Below are 22,555 nucleotides of genomic sequence, written 5' to 3' on the forward strand. Positions count from 1 at the left end.
TTGAAATCCAACTTTACATTAATCTCATCTTTATTTTGTAATTGAGATAGTACATTATAATATTGAATCTCTATATCTGTTTACTACATTTTACTTGTTTATTTTAAAGACTCTATTAATATTTTACATTGAGAGTATTATTTATCTTTAGTAAGATAAATCTTTCTCTATATATGCAAATACAAAAACTTCTTGATAATCCAATAAACCATTATAAACTTTTTCAAAAGATAAAACACTATATTTAAATATGTCAATTATTACATATTTGTTCAGAAAAGTAATATATCATAAAGTTACAAAACTGTTCTTATTAAAATATTAATATCGCGCTTTAAGCGCGGGTACCTCCGTAGTTCCCGTGTAGTTCGAGAGTTTAAAATTAGGTATCTGTTCCACTTGAAGTATTTATAAATAAGTTTGGATTCGAGCCATCCTTGGATTTTTGTCGAGCCATCCTTCAGATTATTTTCAAGCTTTTCAAAATAATATGTTTACATGCATTAGTAAGCCTGGTCCTGAGGCCCAATTCAGGCCTGCTGAAAAACTCTTTTAACAGCCTGTGATGCTAATTAAGAGAAGATACAATACATAAAGTGGAAAAATACTTTTTTTTTATATGAGATATAGTGAAAAAATACTTTCAACGTCAACATAACAGACGTAAAATCCATAACAATCAGGAATCATATGATCAAATTGATAACAAAATTATTATTAACATATGTTACGAGAATAATATTAGTAATAGATTGAAAATTCCATAATAATACACTATCACACTATTAAAAACTATATATTACAAGCTAACAAACAATCGACAATTGGATCAATAGCTCTAACACTATTTTAGTATTTGTGGGTCTAACTCACAATCAAGTTAACTCATATGTGGAGAGATACCACATTTATAAAGATACATTACTTAAGTACCCAACCAATGTGAGGCATTCTAATAATATTATATAGTAACTTGCATGTCTTGATTTCTCATATAATGCTTTTTTTTTAAAACAACAAGCAATGTTGAAAAATATATAAAATAAAAAAACAATAACAACATGCAATATTATAAATAAGTGATTTCTAACATTTGTGTATTAGCTCCAATTTTATTATTATTATTATTATTATTATTATTATTATTATTATTATTATTATTATTATTATTATTATTATTATTATTATTATTATTATTATTATTATTATTATTATTATTATTATTATTATTATTATTATTATTATTTGTATAGATGATAGAACTCAGAAGTACCAAATATGGTCCATCAAATAAAAGTAATTCATCAGGACTCAACGTCATCATATTTTTACTGAGATAATTTATAGATGATGCATGTATCCACTATCAAGCTTGAACAGCATATATATCTGTAGATACAAATAGTAAAAAATCGCATTTCAGAAACTCAAGAGCGGTAGGAAAATAATAGAAAGCATCGCAACAAATTATGAAATCCACTTCCTATAAATAACTCTATGGTTGAAGTAACTGTGCTTGGTGGGAGATTGTACTAATGCTATTAAAATGGGAGACAAATTGATGCAATATTTTAACCATTAATGAGTAAAGTAAAGTTGAATATAAAGAAACTATTAATACACATAGTGGACAAAGGAAGGACGAGCCAATCTTTAACACCAAACAAACATGTTCCAGACATGTTTCTTACCATTAGATTTTGTCCAAATTGAGAACATCATTGAAGAAAATAACAACTCCATCACTTTTCATCGTGTTCCTCTTTTCTAAATTTACAAAGAGATAACTTTTGTGTGAAAGAAAATATTGGTGTTGCGTTTCCTATTCGTGTACTGTGACAATGATTCCGTAAATTTCAATATAGAACATTCGAGCTTTTCTTTTGAATGGTTAATCTCATACTAGCTAATTAATTTAGTTTAGAAATTAGAATCATATACTTAAATTATTATCACTTGGATACTTATGTTAGTGATTTAGTTAGGAGATACGTTGATTTAACATTTGGTACGTATTAAAAAACTTATAAGCTTTTAAGATGATATCTCTGTTATTCATCTTCAAGGGTTGTTGAAACTTTTTTTCCGATTCTCATCTCCATTTTTTCTTCATTCTGTTATTAAAAGCGTCGTATCAGTTTCAGCTCATTTCCATGATTCAATGTATGAACTCGAGCCTTTCCCATGCACCTTCTATGTAATCCCTTATTTTCATTTTCCAAGCCTATATGGTATATATATCGTCAAATACTTTAATACTGTACGTCGAAACTGTCTTCGCATTCTATCAACACAGACATGTCACTCTAATAAAGTTTGTTACTAGTATTCAGATCCAAAATTCACCGTTTAAAATTGTTTTAAAAGCGAGAGAAAAAACATACATGATTTATAGGGTTCATCGTAAATGTGAGACCTATATGTCAAGTTTTTGTCGCACCGAATTCTCTATAAAAGACTGTTCGGTAGTGACAACATGTCTATCTTTTTAGCCTCTCCCTCTACAACCCAAGAAAACAACGACAAAGAATAAATAAGATCACCAAACCCTAATTAAGAAACATAAATACCTAAAATAACCCTAATGAATACCTTGATAAAAAAAACTACAGTATAAGATTCCAAAAAGACCACCACTCAGCTTAAAGAATGTTAACATCTTTCAGTATATTTTTTTTGACAAAATATATTAAGATAAAAAAAATAACTATTCTATATTTTCAATGAAATATGAACATAATAGGGAAAATGTCATTTTGTAGTTTAAACATTTCCTAGTACAGAAATATAGAACGAAGTTCCACATTTTATGAATAATGTACAGTAGAACCTCTATAAATTAATAAATTCTTCTGGTCCCGAGCTGGACCGGTGTAAAAAATGACACATTTCGATAAAATAATAAAATAATAATTTTTTTGAAAACTCAGTATAAAAATATGGTTCCATCAATATCATAAATTAATAATCAAGTAAACTAATATATATATATAAGAAAATCTAGTGAAATATATGACTCCATTGTTGTTTGTTTATTATTGAATTTGTATTCTTGTTGGAGCTTATCTATAATATTTTTGACTGCATCAAAACTTTTGGTGTTGTCTTCTCAAATCGCATCCAAAAATTAAAGAGAGTTTTATACGCAATAATTGATTTCTTACGTATAAGTTATATCGTATAATTTGTTATTAATATACCAAAATATCTTCTTCAACTTCATCATCACCATGAAAGATAGTAGCAGTGATTTTTTCTTAACTATGAACTTATACATGTATCATTTTTACATGGATAATCTAGTAAATTATTTGCATCCATCCTATTACGTAGCAAAAATTATTAATCAAATCATAATTTCATGAATAGTCAACTTCATAAATTAAAACCTCTATAAATTAATAAAATTTCATTGTCCCGACTTTATTAATTTATAGAAGTTTTACTGTATACACAATTTTATCAGAAATAATATTATGATGTTGTTTATAAATGTATTATAATATAACATATTATTTTTATTTCCTGTTATTATATAGCATGTCTATCTTTTTTTTTTGTTAACCATTGGGCCACAACTGGTTAACCCATTAGCCAAATTTCTACATTCGTATGAAGTGGGACTCGATTCCTGGTGTGATGGTGCCTTCTACAAATGGACTTACTTCCTGCCACTACACTAAGGTGAAGTGGATAGCATGTCTATCTTTATATTTCAGAAATAGAAAAGCAAAAAAAGAGAGACGAGGTAAGAGAAAAGCTAGTTAAACTCTGATAGAGTAAAACTGTAAATTCATAAATTGTTTCTATTTATATCTTGATATTGTTTCATGTTATTATTAGTTTGACTAATTAAGTTAAACTCTGATAGAGTAAAACTGTAAATTCATAAAATGTTTCTATTTATATCTTGATATTGTTTCATGTTATTATTAGTTTGACTAATTTAAGTAATTATGGTACTAGTTAGTTGATAGTTTTTATTTTAGTATCATTCTTTTTAAAATTTTTGTTTAGTGCTCTATTTATATATTTTAGCATGCATGTAAAAGCATTACTGAAAAAAAAAACAGTTGCGGATATATATAACTAAATTATTAAGAGTACAAGAAGTGGGACTAGAAAATCCGAAGATTAATACAACAACTTATTTATATTAATTATATGCCGGAAATGCATGTTAATATGTTATAAAATACTATGTATTGATTGTACATTTTATGCATCAAGGCTATATGTTCTCATCTCCCACCACATTAGTGGTGTTGCTTCTCGAAGACTTAATGTTCCAACGAGACCAAAAGAGATAGCTAAGAAAGTTCAAGAGACTAAGAACCGCTAAAAGCCAATAAAACAGATCGAGCCTGTCCTTATTCAGATCGTTCTCCCCAAGCCACCCTTTAGAGTCGACGGACGTAGAAGTAATCTTGTTGACGACCGAAACGAGCACCGAGCTGAAGTAAAATCCAAAGGAGTAGGAACAATAAGTCAATGCCATCAAGAATGATTCCATGCCCTTTGCAGATTGTTTGTAAAAGAACTCGATTAAACCAACGGCTGTAAACATCTCGGAGACCCCAAAGATCAAGAACTGTGGCGTGATCCAGAAGATACTCAAGATTCTACCGTCAAGAACTGAAGAGTCTCTACGCTTCTTCTCGAGCATAGCAGCTGAAACCATTGAGAAAGTAGAGAGGAAGAGTCCGACACCTATCCGAGTCAATGGAGGAATGCCTGAGTTATGTCCTGTGAGCTTACGTGCAAAAGGGACTAAGAGAGAGTCGTAGAGAGGGACGAGAAATATGAGCAATATGTAAGGGATGGCCTGGAGTGAAGCTGGAGGGATGTGGAAGGAATTTGAGAGACGAGTGTTCATGGAACTTCCTTGTTGGACCGAAAAAGTTTGGAGCTGAGCCAAGATGGTGTTGAAGACGATGGTGCTTGCGAAGATTGGGACAAGTGAGATTAAGGTTTTTACTTGCTCTACTTGTGTTACTGTGCAGAGCCTCCATGGACTCTCCTTTGTGTTTGTTTCTTGGATTTTGATGCATGCCTTGTCCAAGAACCTGCCCAAACGTTAAAAACCAATCGTTAGATTTAATTATATATTATTCTCGGATTTCATGCTTATGTACATACGTGTATACGTGTGAGTTGTGACTTATATTTTATAAAAGAAATATTCTAATATTTTTTTTAAAAATGTCAATACAAATGTTAATACTTCCTTGAGCTTACGTTTCTACAATTTATAGATGAATCATGAATTTGATTACAAACATCAACGGTTTTGGTTTTACTAGAAAAAAGAAAGGGAGACGTTACACGTGAACGGATATATGGAAGTAAACAAACAACCAATATTTGGAATCTTATTGAAGTTTTTGTCAGGTCTTAATTATAAGAAAATATCTATATATATATATATATATATATATATAATTATCTATAAATGATAAAATGAAAACGACCAAAAAGTGAAATATGAATGATAGAAAAAGGTGAAATAATGAGTTCATTGTATGACTATGACCTGAAACGAGGAGTGTGTGGTAAAGTGGAGGAGGGTACGACGTCGTTTGCTACATGGTGGTCTCCATGAAGCATTCTTGGGTCAGAGGGAGACACAAGCTTTCTTTTTAATATGGCAGCCACAACAACCTGAAATACAGAGACCATTATATATGATTATTGTGTATATATATAGATATATTTTTTTTAAATATATATATATATATAGATATATTAATGACAAAAGAAGTGGCTATCAGTTTTTTTCAAAACGCACAATTATAATGTTTTGCTTAAACATCAGCTTCACTCTTTTCATATGAGTCAGCATGGACCAAACTGTTTTAGCATTGTCTTGTCCACACACGTGAACACAATTCCTCACTTTGAATATATGATCTATCATCTATGTATGTTCCTAACTTCTTCTCTCAATAAAACCAAGTGGGTCGAATTTCCTTGGCGTATATAGATTTGTATACATGCGAAAATTTATTTCTTATAATAATTATGGCAAATTTTATAAATCTGTAAAAAATCAGAAATTTATACCAGTATTATATAGTTATGAATGTTCGGACAGTTTCAGTTAAGAAAACATGATATTAGTAGATGTAAATGTGTTAACAAAATGATGACTGATCATTTCGTAACTTGTAACGTTATCATAAACCGTAAGTTTTGGACAAAACATATTCGGGTTTGTCAACGATAAGGGGGTCAACATTAGCGCAAACTATGGAAAGTGTTCTTCCTTTTACGACTCTATGTAAAGTGTTATTATTCCTTTGTAATAGTAAAAAATCATAATCAACTTATATAAATATTTGATTGTCTCTTTAGCAGAAAACGAAAATGTTTTATTATATAATTTTTATCCGGTGGAGACAGAAGTCAACTCTATTGTTTATATGTGTGGTTGGTCTTAATTTTTCCCATATAAAAAATATGCTCACGCGTCCAAATTTGATGGACTTACGTATATATACATACGCATGCAGACAAAATTGGGAAATATACGTCTCATCAGATTTTCGTTATGTATAAATTGTTTTTTTTTGACACAAATAAATATTTTTATGAAGTCAACTATTTTGGTAGGTAAAAAATCCAAGAGGGTGATTTTTAAAAAGTAGATATCATCATATCAAAGCATATATTAAAAGAAAGAATGGATAGTAATAATCATATTAAAGTATGTAGTGTAGAAAAATAGCAAAGGATTATCTATAAATAGAACCATTATGCCATTTTGAACATGTCTTCTATGTGTAAAATTAAAAAAAATTAGGTTCATCCAGTGACCTCTGTTTTTTAGTTCTACTGTTTGGAACTGTCGTAAACCCCACTATTTTGTGTGTGTGTGTGTGTTTTTTTTTTGGTATCAAAACAATAGTATATCTCTCTGCAGGAGAAGAGTTTGGTAACTTTTTAAGAATTTACGTTGCTTATATATTTGAGGTAATAAATTCTATAGAGTCAATATCTCTGTTTCTTATAGTTTAAAATTTAATGGAATATCCTTGATGCAAGAAGTTCAATATAATTAATATAAATGGTCATCAATTTATATTCGTATGGTGTAAGAAAAGTTAAAAGAGAACATGAACTTACTTGGGCAATGGGAGTGAAGATGCTTCGACGTGGACGTTTGTTACGAAAATACATAGTACCGGAGACTAAGCTAATGAGGCCTAAAGTCATGGCTGCAGCAGAGACTCCGAACCCAACGTCCATGCCCGAATGAGTTTGAACCCAAACTAGGAGAGTCAGAGCGATAAGCTCTCCCATTGAGAATGCAAAATAGGCGGCATTGAAGTAAGACGAGAGTCGTTTAGATTGTTTAGGATGCGAATGAGAGAACTGGTCTGCACCGTGAGCTATCATGTTTGGTTTCACGCAGCCACTTCCTAAAGCCACCAAGTAGAGTGCCATGAAGAAGATCATTGCCTTGAAACCTTTGGCTTCCTCACATGTTTGGTCAATCAATGGGTTACACTTTGGTGGCTTTAGTTGGGGCAAATGTGCTTGTACTGATAATAGTATGAAACCCTGGAAATACACGTGGCAATACAGAGTTAAACGACAATAAATCCATTAGAAAGTTTCGGAACGAGAAACTTTGATCTAAACATTAACTGATGATGTTGAAGTTAGGTGTTTGTAGCGCGGGTATTTTCGTAAATCATTTATATAACCGTGATGAGATCACACACAAAAAGCATGGTGCCTGGAAATACACACGTAAACTAATTACGTGTATGAACATTATATTTATATAACAGATTTGGTTAGGAAGCCTTGTGATTTATATTTTAGTATTGAGTTGGAAATTAAGAAACTCCGAGAATTGTACATACATATGTGTAAAAAAAAATGGAAAGAGATGAACATACAGAAAGCTCGACGAAGCCGAAGATGAGGATGGTCCAGAAGCTGCCTAGAAAGGCGTCCGAGAGGTAGCCGCCGAGAAGGGCGAAGATAAAGATGGTGCCGACAAAGTTGGTGACAATATTGGCCGCTTTAGACAAGGGGAAATGCATTTCGTTTATTACATAAGTTATAAGGTTGTTCCCTACCGCTGCAATCCCCATAATCTCAAAGGCTTGTAGTCCTTTAAAAAATAGAAACAAAAACCACTAATCAATAAGAAATAATATAACCGAGAAATCAGACATTTACCAAGGTCCATGGAATATAGATTTATCGTTAGTGGGACCAAAATTTGGATAAGGTCGAGTTCTTATGGACCAAGACACCAAAAAACAAGATGATCCATCTATGGCTACAAACAAATCTTTTTTACTAATTAAATTTTTGTGAAATTATATATATAGAAAGAGAGAGATACCAAGAACAAAGAGAGCAGCTCTCATGCCACCATGTTTGTTAGGGTTGGAAGGTCTCCCTCTCCAGTCAACACTTTCTTCTTCAGCCAATTCCCAATTATTCATCTCATTACTAACCTCCTCTTGTTCCCATTTGCTGCTTTGTTTGTTTATCTTTGCCATCTCTCACAAACCCACAATCAATCCAAAGTTTCTCTCTCTATATCGCACCTTCAGTTGTACCAGAGAAAGAGAGATATTGAGAGAGAGAGAGATAGAGAGAGAGAGAGAGAAGATAGAAGAAAGATTGGCTTATTATTTGGCTTGTCTTTAGTATCTTGAGGACAAATAGAGTTGGCTTATTGGCCCTTCAATTTATAATAGAGAAGATATGAAGAGAGGGGGAGCCAAAGTCGTTGACTCTTTGGCCTTACGTATAACACTAAGTGTAGATTCTAGGCAGAAACGAAAACGCCGTGTGTCTCTCCTCTCTCACTATTCGTGCTTTTTTTTTTTCCTCACAGTGAAGCCCCACACGCACTTTCTACAAAAGATGTGGATCTCTCTCCCACCACAAATATTCCATTTTCTAAATTTAATATGATTCTTAATTATGATAGATCGGTTGAATTTTGGAATGTTTTATAAAGTATATAAGTATGTGTATGTGTGGGTTTGTGAAAATGATGGGCATATATAAGAGATGGTTAAATATACAATAGATATTTAGATTTTATGCCTTCTTGATGTTTACTTGTTTGGTCATTCTACTTTCATATACTTTTTCAACGTATATATATGAGTCAAAAGTTTGTGTCATTTATATGAATTTCCAAGATACAGCTCACTGTCATCGTGCATGTTTAAAGTATTTGGTTGTAGTTTAGTGGGATTATATATGAAGGGTCGTAGTGTATCCGTTGATAAGGATTGTGTTAATTATATTTGTATTGCTTTTATGTTGTGCTATCATACTCTGTTTCTCTTTCACTGTCTCCTCATACTTAATTTAGGTCCAATACATGATACGGATACCCCATTACTAAACACTTTCTTGTACGATAAACATCTTAAATCTTCCGGAATAAAATTATTACTCTTAATTTTCTAGCAAAAGATAAAATTTCTAGAAGAAAAAAACTGCAAAAAATAATACCAAATTTTCAAATCAGACCGGTTAATTAGTGTTTTTAAATTGCACTTCCACTCTTTTAGAGACTTATATATATATATATATATATATATATATATATATGTGCTTGGTTTACTTCAAACTATTAAAAAAAAAAATGTCCCCATACTTTGAATACGTCTATTTTGTTGAAGTAAAAATTTCAAATGTTAATTTTTATTTTAGTTTTTTTCTTTTGAATTTGTTGTCTTTATAGCTTCTTCAGGTTTTTTATATTTCTGATATCGTTCCCTCTGATTTGGACAACCCTCAGAGTCTTTTGATGATATTTATTTATTTATTTTTATATTTTGTGTGGTTGAACGACAAAAAAAATCAGTGTAAACACTACGTCACTTTTATCATAAAGATGCTAAATTACCACCCTTTGGTTATGAAGATTTATCCATGCGTGGATTTGTATCATCGTAAGAGTTTCCAGAACCGTCTTTTATCTTATGCATTTGGAGCATTGGAACATGGTCTCAATTTGATTTTTTATTTTATTTTAGAAACTTAAAAATACGCATACATAGACTGGAATCTATTCTTTTTTTGTTCATCACATAAATAGATCTTTCAGGATCTATTAGTCTCTTTTTCTGCAAACATTTTCAAGGTGAACGAGACCCCAAAACAAAAACTGGTATATGACACATATGCGAGAAAATGGAGGTCTGTCTTGGACTCTTGGGCACTTAGCTGATTTTGTTAGGGAGGGCATGGATTTTTTTATGCAAAGATATGCTTAAACTGCTTACGTTTTAGTCTTTTGAAATATAACAATCTATATATATGATTGTACAAAATGTAGTGACTATTCTAGTCATAATGTGATAATTTTTGTTTATTACAACTTAACCACATGATCAGCTGCATATAAGAAATGTTAACATGTGTTGTTTAGCAAACTCACCTTAAAAATTAGTATACCATGAGGCATGAGGTCAGGTGTGACAACCCGTCCTGCTAGCCGCCCAAACAGACCTAAGCTAGTCCTGCAGGTCAATTGGTGACAGCTTGTCCTGTGGGAAGGTTGTTAAAGGGTGGGGACCATGGTTCGAGAAACGTCTGGCGCACCAATAACCTACTGGTGGATTGGGATATCCACAGTGATGGGTTAGGATCGATGCCCTGCAGGGCCAGCTTGAGATCCGTTTGGACGGCTCTAGCAGTGAGGCTAGTAGGCTAGCAGTGAGCCTAGCGGGGTCCACGAGACGGATTGTTACATCAGGTGACAAAACAATCTATCATTTTTAACTAGTTTAGGAATATTGTAATCAATTAGTTTAAACTAATCTCGCTAATTATTTTTATTATTTAGGGGTTAAGTACATCCATTTTCGTACCTTTTTTTCTTTTTTCTATTGTCTTTCACTTTCCTTTTCGTCCTTTTTTTTTTTCATACTCTGAAACCTGGTCGTCGAATGCGTTTTCTTGGCAATAAAGAATTTATAGGTTGCCACTTTGGATTTTCCTTAAGTTCCACATCCTACACGACTCTCTTTACTAATATTATCTCTTGCAAGCTCAGGCTACTAATAAGATGATATATGTGCCGGGCGGAGCTAGGCAATGAGAAGGTGGGGCACCCGGGCGGAGCTAGGCAATGAGAAGGTGGGGCACGTGCCCCATACTACTTTTTAAAAATTAGCAAGTGATTTGTGTAGTTATAAAAATTTGGCAAATAGACGCCCATGAGAAAATTAAGTGGTTTTGAGTTTAAACCCTATTTATCTTTTTGTTCTATTTTATTTTTCTCCTTTTTGGGGTTACTATTTTATACCTGTTATATGCTTTTGGTAGTCATTTTCTTTTAATTCCTTTTTTGCCTAACATATGCATTTTGCATTTTCTGTATTCTATTAAATTTTATTTTTCTTTAATAAATTTATATGAATTTAGTGTTGTTTAATTTTTCTATTTCCACTTAAAATTTTTAATGAATTATTTTTTACTGTATTGTACATATATCTTAATTAATAAAATGATAGTAAAACTAGCAAATTAGTAACATTAAAAAATATTATCAGTTTATAAATAATTTATTATTTTTAGGGTTTAAGTTTGTGCGATATGGTTAGATAAGTAAAACTAAATGTCTATTTTATACTGAATTGTAAGTTTGTAATTGTGTATTTTCTATTTAACATTTTTAAAAGATATTTCTATACCAATAGAAAAAATTCTTTTAAAACTTTGGCTCATTAAAGATGCAAATTCAAGTTATCAAACAGATATTTTTAAATATGTTTTATTATATAGTTTTAATATTCTAAATATATATGTTTAATGTTTTATGCCCCAGTCAAAATATTTGTTTGGACCCGCCAGTATAATGTGCGTATGTATAATGTATTTGATATAGATATATATGTATAGACAAATATATGCTTTTGCAAAATGACAATAAAAAAAGCAGTTTTTGTGTAAATGTAGTTTCGAAAAAGCTTAGTTATGACTTAAAATAATGTGACGTGCTTACAGAAGATTTGTCATAGTAAGACTAATGCAACTTTCTTGGGTACTTGACGGTAGTGGTTGGTGATTGGAAGGTAACATTTCATTGTCTTTGATACTATTATATATATAAAAAATGATGACACAAAAGTTAGAGAAATTATTCAATTAAATTATGATCTAAAAGGTTAAAAATGCGATTTAAATGTTTTAAACGATATTCTTTGAATCTGTTCAAGATGATACATATTGGTACATTCATGTTTAGCTTTCTTTTCCTAAGTTATTTAATTTCGAAATTTCTACAGCAACATTAAGCAATGATAACAGATCTGTATGTAGTAGCTATAAAAGTAAAAAAAAAAATATTAATACTCTATCTATTTCAAGAAAATTTGTTAGAAATACCTTTTTGTAAATATAATTTTTTTAAATATTTTTTTTGGATCATTTTCATATTTGTCCTCTTTTACACCATCACAATAAGTAATATTATTTTTTAGAATTATTTTTAAGGTTTTGGTTCTTTATTTTACATGTAAAATATAATTTTAAAGAGATAGGGTTTAGTATTTGGAGTTTAGAGTTTAGAATTTAATCATTTTGTATATAAAAATGGTATTATTGAAAATAGACAAGAAGAAAATGTATTTTTTGCAAAAATATAGAATATGGTATTTTTCAAAATGATATATTTCAATTAAATAGTCGTTTTACAATTTTTTTTTTACAATGTATATATTTAAATTTTAAATGTGTAGGTTTGATAAAAAATTTCTTACTAGTTTAAGAACCAAAAGAGTAGTAACCGAATAAAACAAACCAGAAACCAATTCGAAGTACCGAACGCCTAGACTTCGACATGGGAAACAATTATGGGAAAATAGCACCCACACCCACTTTGGTCTGGAGTTCTTTCAGGAAAACCTACTTTACAAACTCTCTATACTTTCTCAAGTTTGCTGCTTATGTGTCCATGTCCCTTTTACATTTTTATCCTCAGAAGAATAGAAGGTAAGTGGTAAGTTAAAACTTACCTATACTTTATGTTGCTTTATTTTCCACTGTTGGATTGGTTTTTGGCAAATATTTTAGTAGATGGGAAGATTGTTTGTGGATAAGAAACAAAAGTTGAAAGTAGGGTTTTTGTCCCCGTGAACGAGACATGGCTGCGCAGGTAGGGTTTTGTGTTTTGTGGATAGAGGTCTAAAAATTCTATTGTGTATGTCTTTCGTGGATGGCTGTGATATTAAGCTTCGATTTTTAATGCAGGGTAAAGATCCTAGTTTCTGTGTGGTAATATCTGGGAGCTGGCGCTGTTCTGAAGACGGCGTTTGGGGATTCAAAGTTGACAATAAACTTTTGTCGTGTGTTGTTCCATTGTCTGCAACAACAAGTTTAGGAGAGTTAGAAGATTCCGTGGGAATTCGGTTTGGTGGAGAAGAAGGCAAATCTGAGCTACTGCATCCCTTCATTTATGGAATTGACGACAGGTGTGAAGACGCCTCCGGTGGTTGTCACAACCAATTTAGGGCTTGAGTATTATATTGAAATGCTTAGGAAGAACCGTGGGTTGAACTTGTTTGTAACATTTGAGGAGGTTAAGAAGAGAGGAATGACAGACGACGCTGAGGATTCCGACTGGAGAGAGGAAAGTCACAAAAGACGTAGTTGGGGGTCTTCGTGTGCCTTTAGTAATAGCGGTAGTGAAGAAGGATTTTTAGGAGAAGCATCAACAGCAGGTTTGAAGTCATTGTTTTTTGAGACAACCCAGGTTGATGAAGAATATATGGCTGAGTTGGCAGAAATTGAGGGGAAGATCAAGGGCAGTAATGGTGAGCAAGTGGGAATTGGCCGTGGGTTGACAAGTACACAATTAGGTTGTGTGGAGGAATGTGTAGGATTGGAAGATAGTTTTGAAGATGTAGAGGAGGAAAAAGATTCTGTAGTAACAGATGTAGATGTGACCCCAAGAAGCTATGATAAAGAGTTTTGGGAGAACTTCATTGGCGATCAGTTTGGTCGGGTAAACATGGTGGAGGTTATGTGTAACACAAACTCCTGTTTTGATCACAGTGTGTTAGTTAATGGAGCTGTTCCTTTAAAAGAGGAGAATAAAGTGAGGACAAGTGGTGGGTTGGAACAGGTCGGAAAAGTTTATGGTGGCCATGTGGTCACACAACCGTGGACAGATCCCGAGTCCTGCAGTGGATGGTCGGAAGCTAGAAGACATAGATGACGAGGAGTTTGATATTCCTCCTTTGTTTGACGACACAGAGTATGTTAGGGAATGTAACAACTCATCCCGTGGATCCCACTAGCCCCCCGCTAGCTTTCCCCCATAGGCCCCAAGCTGGCCCTCAATTGGTGACAGCTTGTCCTGTGGGAAGGTTGTTAAAGGATGGGGACCAGGGTTCGAGGAACGCCTGGCGCACCAATAACCCACTGGTGGATTTGGATGAATAGTTCCATTTCCACGGTGAGGGGTTAGGGTCGATGCCCTGCAGGACCAGCTTGGGGCCTATGGGGGCAAGCTAGCGGGGGCTAGTGGGGTCCATGGGACGGGTTGTTACAGGGAAGAAATACCGGATCTGGATTTTGAGAGTGATGGGAAAGGTATCTATAAGGGTAAGGTGTTTGCAAACAAAGAGGATTGCCAGATAGCGTTAGCTATATACGCCATCAAGAACATGTTTCACTTCACTCAGACGACAACCAAGAAAGAGTCGTTTGTAGTTAGTTGTTCTGGAGAGAGGTGTGACTGGAGGGTACTAGCTTGTGAAATGAAGGAGTCAGGCTACTATGTGATTAGAAAAGCTAATCTAGAACACACATGCCCAATAGAGACGAGGAACAAGTACCTAAAGAAAGTGACATCGAGGGTGATTGCAGCCATGTACAAAGCGAAGTACAGTGATCCTACTAAAGGTCCGGCCCCTTTGGATCTCCAGCAGATGGTATTAGAAGAATTGAGGGTTGATGCGTCGTACAGAAAATGTTGGAGGGCGAAGGGGAAGGCTTTGGAGGGCATATTTGGTTCTGATGATGAGTCTTACGAGGATCTTTCTTGTTTTATGCATGTTTTAAAAGAAGCGAATCCAGGTACTGTAACCGATATTAAAGCTGAACTGCTTGAAGATGGCAGAGAAAGGTTTCTGTATATGTTTTTGTCTTTTGGGGCTTCCATAGAAGGTTTTAAGAAGCTTAGGCGTGTGATTGTTGTGGATGGCACTCATCTGAATGGGAAGTATAATGGATGCCTTTTGACGGCAAGTGGACAAGATGCTAATTTCCAGGTTTTTCCTCTGGCTTTTGCTGTTGTGGATAGTGAGAACGATGACACTTGGACATGGTTTTTTGAGAAATTAGAACGAATCATTGCCGATAGTAAGAGCTTGACCATAATTTCAGATAGGAACAGCTCAATATACAAAGCAAAGAAGAGGGTGTTCCCGTTGGCACATCATGGAGCTTGAATAGTACATCTAGCCAAGAATGTTAATGCAAAGTTTCATAATAAAGGGCTTGCAAAACTTGTGACGAATGCAGCATTTGCCTATAAGCTAACTGGTTACCAAGAAATTTATAGACAAATCAAAGCCAAAAATGCCAACTGTGCCGCTTATCTGAATAAAATTGGAGCAGCTCGTTGGAGTAGGGCTTATTTCCAAGGGAACCGATACAATTTGATGACCTCCAACATTGCAAAGTCTCTGAACAATGTGTTAGGAAAGGGGAGATCCTGTCATATTGTTGAATTATTGAACTACATTTGGGCGATGTTAAGTAGGTGGTTTAGTGCGAGGCGCAAGAAAGCTGGGAAGCATAGGGGGTTGACTACGCATGAGGTTGATAAACAGATGCATAAGAACGTGGTTGGTGTTTGTGGTAGCAAAGTTGGCAGTATCTTTAGTTGGAGTTATGAAGTAGTGGGTTTACTTAATAGAAAGCACCATGTGTTGCTTGATATGAAGCAGTGTTCTTCTAAGCAGTACGATAGGCTGAAAATACCATGCGGGCATGCATTGCTAGCAGCGGATACGCAAGGCATACCTTATGGGACTTTGGTTGGTGACTGTTACAAGACAGAAACATGGAGAGGGACTAACGAAGAGGTAATTAATCCTGAAGTCAGTGATGCTGAAATTCCTGTTGAAATCAAGAACCGGGTTTTATACCCTCCTAAGGCGCGACGACCACCTGGCCGTCCAAAAGAGAATAGGATTCCTTCTGTTGGAGAGTTTCCTATAAGTGTATCCAGTTCCTTGTATGTGTGTATTGGTTTGATATGTGTTGGTGAGAATATATATCTTAACGGTTTCATTTTGATGTGTTTTGTTGTTTGCAGAAAACTGGAGTCGTTAAAATAAAAGTTAATCGTTGTGGGAGGTGCAAAGAGAGGGAACACAATCGAACAAGTTGTTCGAACCTGTTGCCATGATGATGACGGTAGATAGTTGGATGGGAGTGTCGGAGAACACTTATTTTGGGATTTTTGTCGGCGTGAAGCTAACTGGATTAGGAGCCGGTAGTATTTACATGGTTGTGTCCTGATTTTCTGGTTTTTGTGGTTGTGATTGGGAACACTATTGCTCACATTACTATTAATCTTAGTAATTACATTAGGTATCCATTGCTGCTTGGTTTTTGCGGATATGGCTATTATTTTGGTCTAATAGTGGACGACTATTGGAAACAACGCTAGTGAAATGTAATCGAGATGAACGGTTTCGTATGATGTTTTTTTCCAGTAAGGGAAGTAACCACGTGGTCGTTTTGTTGTGGATTTGAAAGTAACATTATATGCGGGTAGGTGAACAAGATAAATCTAAGGTCTCTATCCACAAAATGTAAACAATATGGACATTGATATTTTATCCATATCACAAGCGTTCCCGGTCACAACTATTCTGTTTCCACGTAATCGTCATCCACTCATATACGAATATGTGGATATGGGATTTATCCAAATATCTAATACTCTAATATCTTAAATATACTTTAACGCGTGGATACATATCACTCTAATATTTTCTACAACAAAGTAACAACGTGGATGATTTGTTGTGGATTGAGTAGGAAAGTTGCATTTTATGGGTGGGTAGGTATGTAGAAAAGGACAACTTATCTATCCACAAGATATTAACCAAACGGATTTTAAATTTTGAAGGATTCTGCCCTCAAGCACCCATATCCATAAAGAGGAAAACATTAGTTGTGGCTAGGTGTGTTATAAAGAAAAAGGTTTGTATCCACAAAAAGGAAATATGCGGATATTTTCATTTTTAGATATCCACATGTTCTACTCCACAAAGGCAAGTTCAATATGGTTATCGTTGCGAAGCAAAATAAAATCCAGCATTGCAAAAACATCCAAGACATTAGGTATCAACGGAGATTGCAAAAATCTTGTGGAGATTGGAAAAATTTTGTTAAAAAGTGAAACCACATAGGGATTAACCGCATAATATTGATGTATCAAATAAAAAGACATCCAGACATTAGGTATCAACTGATGAAAAATAGAAATTAAAATGCATGATGTGTTAAGAAAGGGGAGATCCTACTTAAGGTATCAACTTCTATTAATCTTCGTCGAAACGAACACTAAGTTTACACCAATCAATTGGAGGAGAAACCACACACTGTGCAGCGTTGTCTGCCGCAACCTCTCTCATCTCCTCTAGCCTCTTGTGCTCAGCCTCGAAGTCGAGAAGTTGTTGACCCAATATATCTGATTCAGTTGGGAGAGTTGGGCGTCGATTAGCTCGACTTGTTGCATGAGGGCGGTAGCCTCTTCCTTCTTCTTCATATAATATTTCATCATATGCAGAATTGCTTTGAATTGATCAGTGGTCTCCACCTCAACCACGGCTCTCGTCAGAGTAAAGGCCTCTTTCATGGCCTCTAATGCTTCCTCTTCCCACTCGAAGTCTGAATTGCGTTGTGGTCATTTACTGGAAGTTTCACCGGCCATGGTGATGGGGCGTGTTGCTTCGTCTTCCCACTCGTACATGCGCTTCTGACGTTTGTTGGAACTCTCTCCGGCCATAGCTCGTAACAAAATTGACACAATGTATGTAGGTACAAAGATCAAAGATCGAAGAAGTAGATGGAATTAAGTGAGAGGAGAATGATTCTATATTTATAGGTGCCATGATCGAAGAGAATGAAACGTTGCAATGTATTTAGATAGATCCAAACGACACAATGAATTTAGGCCTAGCAAAACGATGCAATGAATGTAGAGATATCGAAACAACGCAAAGAATTTAGAGGTATCGAGATATTTTTGATGTTTACTAGACGATCCAAAACGGTGCTGGTATCTACTATTTATATCCACGAAATCGTCATCCATCCAAATAGGACTATGTGGATATATGGTATATATCTAAGATAACCAAACACCATTCACGGACGATTTGCTGATTGAAAATATGATTTTGCTCCTATCCAGTATTTTGCTCCTAATGAACGAGTGATCACGACATGTAAAAATCTGTGTGGTTAATACCATGTGGATAGATAATTTTCTTTGTTATTAAACCAACTCACCTAAAAATTATTACTTTCCTTTACATATCAGCCCACAACAAAAAAATCCACGTGGTTATGCCGTGGTAGAAAGTAATATAGTACGAGCAATAACGTTGTACATGGATTTGTAAGCCAACTGAATTTTGTTTTGATAGAAATTTAATCGTGTGAACAATAATTTGTACTAACCCAATACCCATGTGGATTACTTTGAGAAGGCTAAAGTTAGCTTTATTAGGAGCAATTAAGGGTTCACAAGCAGATCACAACGCAAGGGGAAACATGGTTCCAACAGACAACATCGTCGTTGGTGGTACACGTTTGAGAAGGACCACACATTACCCCCGGCCGCATAGTGCTTCGACACGGAGGACTGACCGTGAACCAGAACCGGACCCTATCCGCGAGTCTATTGGTTGACTTAATTTACAGGTTCGTTTTCTTACTTATACAATTCCATATCTGCGAATTAATATGGTATATGTTAAAATTTTGATGTGGGTAATACTTGTGGATACTTGTGAAGGCACCTCTGGTAAGAGATCTGCACATCCCATCCCATATACTTGCAAAAATAGTGAGTTTGGTATTTGAAGATGGTCTGATGGCGCTGAAAAACTGGATACTCGTTGGTCGCGCGGGGAGAGTAGCTGCTTTGTCTCCGGAGACACTTTCGTTGGTCAGGTTGGACCGAGATCCCGAGTTTGTGAAATGGTCAAGTCCTTCGCATGTCTACTATGATTTCTTTGGATGGTGTCTACACGAGAAGAATCCGTATGCATTGTATGTAAAAAGCTTGTTCCTAGCGTTTCAATGCCTTCAATTGAAAGAGGCAATCGAATTGGTCGGTACGGTTAAGAGTGTGTATCCAGTTGCTGAACTATTATGGGTAATGTTGAGTAGCTGCGCTGGAACTCTAGATATGGATATCTACTGGAACTTTATTAAGAAGTACTGCTTTTGTCAAGCTGGCAAAATGGCAGACTCTTTGAGGTACAACATCTACATCATCGGACCTCAAAGGAAAGGCACATGCGAGAAGACTTGGCGTTTTGAAGATTTCCCTGATTGATGGTCGCAACACGACACTATTGATGAACACAATGGGGAGAGATGTATGGAGTGTATCTACTTTTACCTATCAAGAGATATATTGTTTTTATCTTAAGTTATGGTGATCAGGCTGTATTTCTGTGCATGATTAAGCTGAACTTTCTGAATGTTAGCTGGTTTAAGTTTGAAACTTTATAATTATGCAGTTAATTGCTACGTATCATTTTTTAAGCATCCGTATTTGGTTTCAAATTATTTCCAAGACATGTGATATCTGAAAATGTCAATATCCACATGTTCATTATTTTGTGGATACTAACCTTTGTCTTTACAACACACCAAGCCACAACAAATGTTTTCTATCCCGTGTACATTTCAAATAAGGACAGCGTCTTTCAAATATCAAAATCCGTGTGGTTAAATACCATGTGGATAGATAACTTCCGAAAGTCTACACACATTCCCACCGAAATAATGTAAAATTCCTATTCGTAACAATCCACAACAAACCATTTACGTGGCTACTTCGTGGTTGAACTTTTTAGAGTAGTGTGTATCCACGTGGTTAATCATTTACTTAAACTCAATAAATTACTATTTTCAATCAGCAAATAATCATTCTGTTGTGAATGGTTAGTTTAGATATATATCATATATCCATATGGTCGTGTATGGGTGGACGACAATGACGTGGATACAAATATTGGAAACCTCATAGGTATCTTTTCGATACCTCTAAATTCATTGTATCATTTCGATATTAGAATCCACGTGGTTATTACCATGTGTATAGATACCCTAGCTTTTGGTAGTCTATAAATGGATACCATACCCTAGTAGTCTAATTTTACAAGTTTTAAATGCTCAAATTAGGGTTCTACACATTAATAGATTGTGGATATCCATACATAGCAAATTCATACTAGATTAGCACATCTTAACAAGATATTATAGTACAATAGTTTCCGAGAATTAGAATGCAAAATACAAAAAACAACTTAAAGAAATATTGCTTACAATCCTAAGACAAAAGCATTATATCTCTAGATAGGAAGAAGAAGATACACTTGATACACCTCTCCCCATTGAATTCCTGCAGCGCCTCGTGTTCAAAACAGTACATTGGCACATCTTCAAAGTGCCAAGTATTAGAATAAGTCCCCCATCGCTTTGGCCACATGGTGTAGATGTGGTACATTAGAGAGTCAGCCAGCCTATCAACATCACCAAAACTAGACTTCTTCTTGTAGTTCCAGTGAAAATCCATATCCAACGTCCCTTCGCAGATCTTCAACATGATCCACAACAACTCAGCAATTGGGTACACATGTTTAATGGTACTTACCAATGCAATTGCTTCTTTCAAATGACAACATTGAAAAGCTAAGAATAAACTTTTCACATACAAAGCATAAGGATTCTTCGCGTATAAACATATCCCAAAAAAGTCATAGTACACAGAATCAGGTCTTGACCACTTAACAAATTTGGAATTGCGATCCAGCCTAACCGAGGATAGTGTTTCCAACGAGTGAACTACTACTCTACCTGCACGCCCTGCGAGAAGCCAGTTCCTCAAATGTTTGATGCCATCCTGAGCTACCAAGCTCACAATTTTCGCCAGAATTGGTGCTGGGATGTATAGATCTTTACGTGTAGGGATCTGTAAAAGCGATAACAAGTAGATTTAGTAGATCTCCCAGATCTATTAAATAAAAGATACGAAAAACAAAGTCTAAAAACAAGAAAACGAAACCTCAGGATTCAGTGGAACAAGAGGTTCGATGATAGGTTTTTCCGCTGGTTCGCGGTCACTCATACGTGTCCGAGCACTGTGAGGTCGAGGGAAATGTCTTCATGGTAGTAGTCGACCATGTCCGCATTTACCATGAGAGCAGTTTTCACAAACGATTTTGTATGTCGGAACCATTTTTCATCTATTTCCTAACAGATACGAAGTAGGTTTATATATATTCAGTATACGAAAGATAACTCCCAAATAGCCCTAAAGACTAACTGTAATGGCCTTCATCAATACATAATCCACGTGGTTGTATCCATGGAAACTTAACTTCTATGTATCCATGTGGATAGGAGATAATTTTCAACTTAAAATCTTTTAAAGGATTCTCATTGTGGAAGGTAGAATACACAATTAATAGCTGCACACTAGTAATTTACTAACAATTGCTAAAATACACTAAAATACTGTAAACATACCGTAAACATACTCTTGTTAGTGTTAGGGAAACGTAAAAGAGAAAGAATTTTTAGATGTGGGTATGTTTTTTTAAAGTTTTTTTAAAACACTAAGGTTTTTATCCACAAAAAAGTGTACATACGGATATTGACATGTTTAGATTTCCACATGTTCTTTATTCTGGATGTTTACATGTGTAGATATCCACATGTTTAGATTTGCGAGTCCATGTGGATATTTTATATGGCTAGGAAAGAAGTGAAACCACATACGGGTGCTTGATTGATGGAAAGTAGTAATTTACTGCACAACTCTGAAGTTACAAGTTCTGAAGACAACTATAAAGTAGTAATTAATTGCATAACTATGAAGACAACCATATAGTAGTAATTAATTGGACAACTATAAAGTTTAGTATTGTAGAAGTAATCCACATGAACAGGATATTGTGGTCAAATAAGTATTGTTCGAATTTCTTCCCAAACGATTATAGTTGTGGCCAAATTTAATTCAGTTGGTTTAGACAACTTTAATAGCTCCCCTACCAAACGGAGATCTCAAAGGAAAAGGACATTGCTCTTACTGTTGTAACTTGTAACCAAACAAATGTCACATCACGCCAGTGCTCTTAAAGGAGCATTTAAGGGTTTACTAACAGAGCACACCGCAAGAGGAAAGATGGATTTTTTGTTCCATAATTAATTTTTCTCACACATCTTAAAAGGCTAACCTACGAAAAGGAGATCTCGAAGGAAAATAATAGTGCTAGTAGTAGATTAATTTATACGATGT

The 22,555-nt window shown here is 34.6% G+C and overlaps 3 protein-coding genes and 1 pseudogene across 3 annotated transcripts; 2 read left to right on the forward strand and 2 right to left on the reverse strand.

The window, feature by feature from the left end:
- Positions 1-4,058: 4,058 nt before the first annotated feature.
- On the reverse strand, positions 4,059-8,896 carry LOC104787200 (protein NRT1/ PTR FAMILY 4.3). The gene is made up of 5 exons (XM_010512731.3): positions 8,363-8,896; positions 7,908-8,125; positions 7,126-7,563; positions 5,534-5,661; positions 4,059-5,066 (listed from the first exon to the last, which is right to left on the reverse strand). Exons 1-5 carry the CDS (start codon positions 8,520-8,522, stop codon positions 4,232-4,234), a joined length of 1,779 nt encoding a protein of 592 aa, XP_010511033.1. The 5' UTR covers positions 8,523-8,896; the 3' UTR covers positions 4,059-4,231.
- A 4,239-nt stretch (positions 8,897-13,135) lies between these two features.
- On the forward strand, positions 13,136-16,340 carry LOC147944183 (uncharacterized; annotated as a pseudogene).
- Positions 16,341-19,114: 2,774 nt separating this feature from the next.
- On the forward strand, positions 19,115-19,582 carry LOC147944184 (uncharacterized). Its single transcript, XM_087512488.1, has one exon. It carries the CDS (start codon positions 19,115-19,117, stop codon positions 19,580-19,582), a length of 468 nt encoding a protein of 155 aa, XP_087368614.1.
- A 1,002-nt stretch (positions 19,583-20,584) lies between these two features.
- Positions 20,585-21,382, reverse strand: LOC147944185 (uncharacterized). Its single transcript, XM_087512489.1, has 2 exons — positions 21,320-21,382; positions 20,585-21,226 (listed from the first exon to the last, which is right to left on the reverse strand). The coding sequence occupies exons 1-2, from the start codon at positions 21,380-21,382 to the stop codon at positions 20,585-20,587; spliced, it is 705 nt and encodes a 234-aa protein (XP_087368615.1).
- Between the last annotated feature and the right edge of the window lie 1,173 nt (positions 21,383-22,555).

Source organism: Camelina sativa, chromosome 5 (assembly GCF_030686135.1).
Source record: "Camelina sativa cultivar CO46 ecotype springtype chromosome 5, ASM3068613v1".
Taxonomy (NCBI): Eukaryota; Viridiplantae; Streptophyta; class Magnoliopsida; order Brassicales; family Brassicaceae; genus Camelina; species Camelina sativa.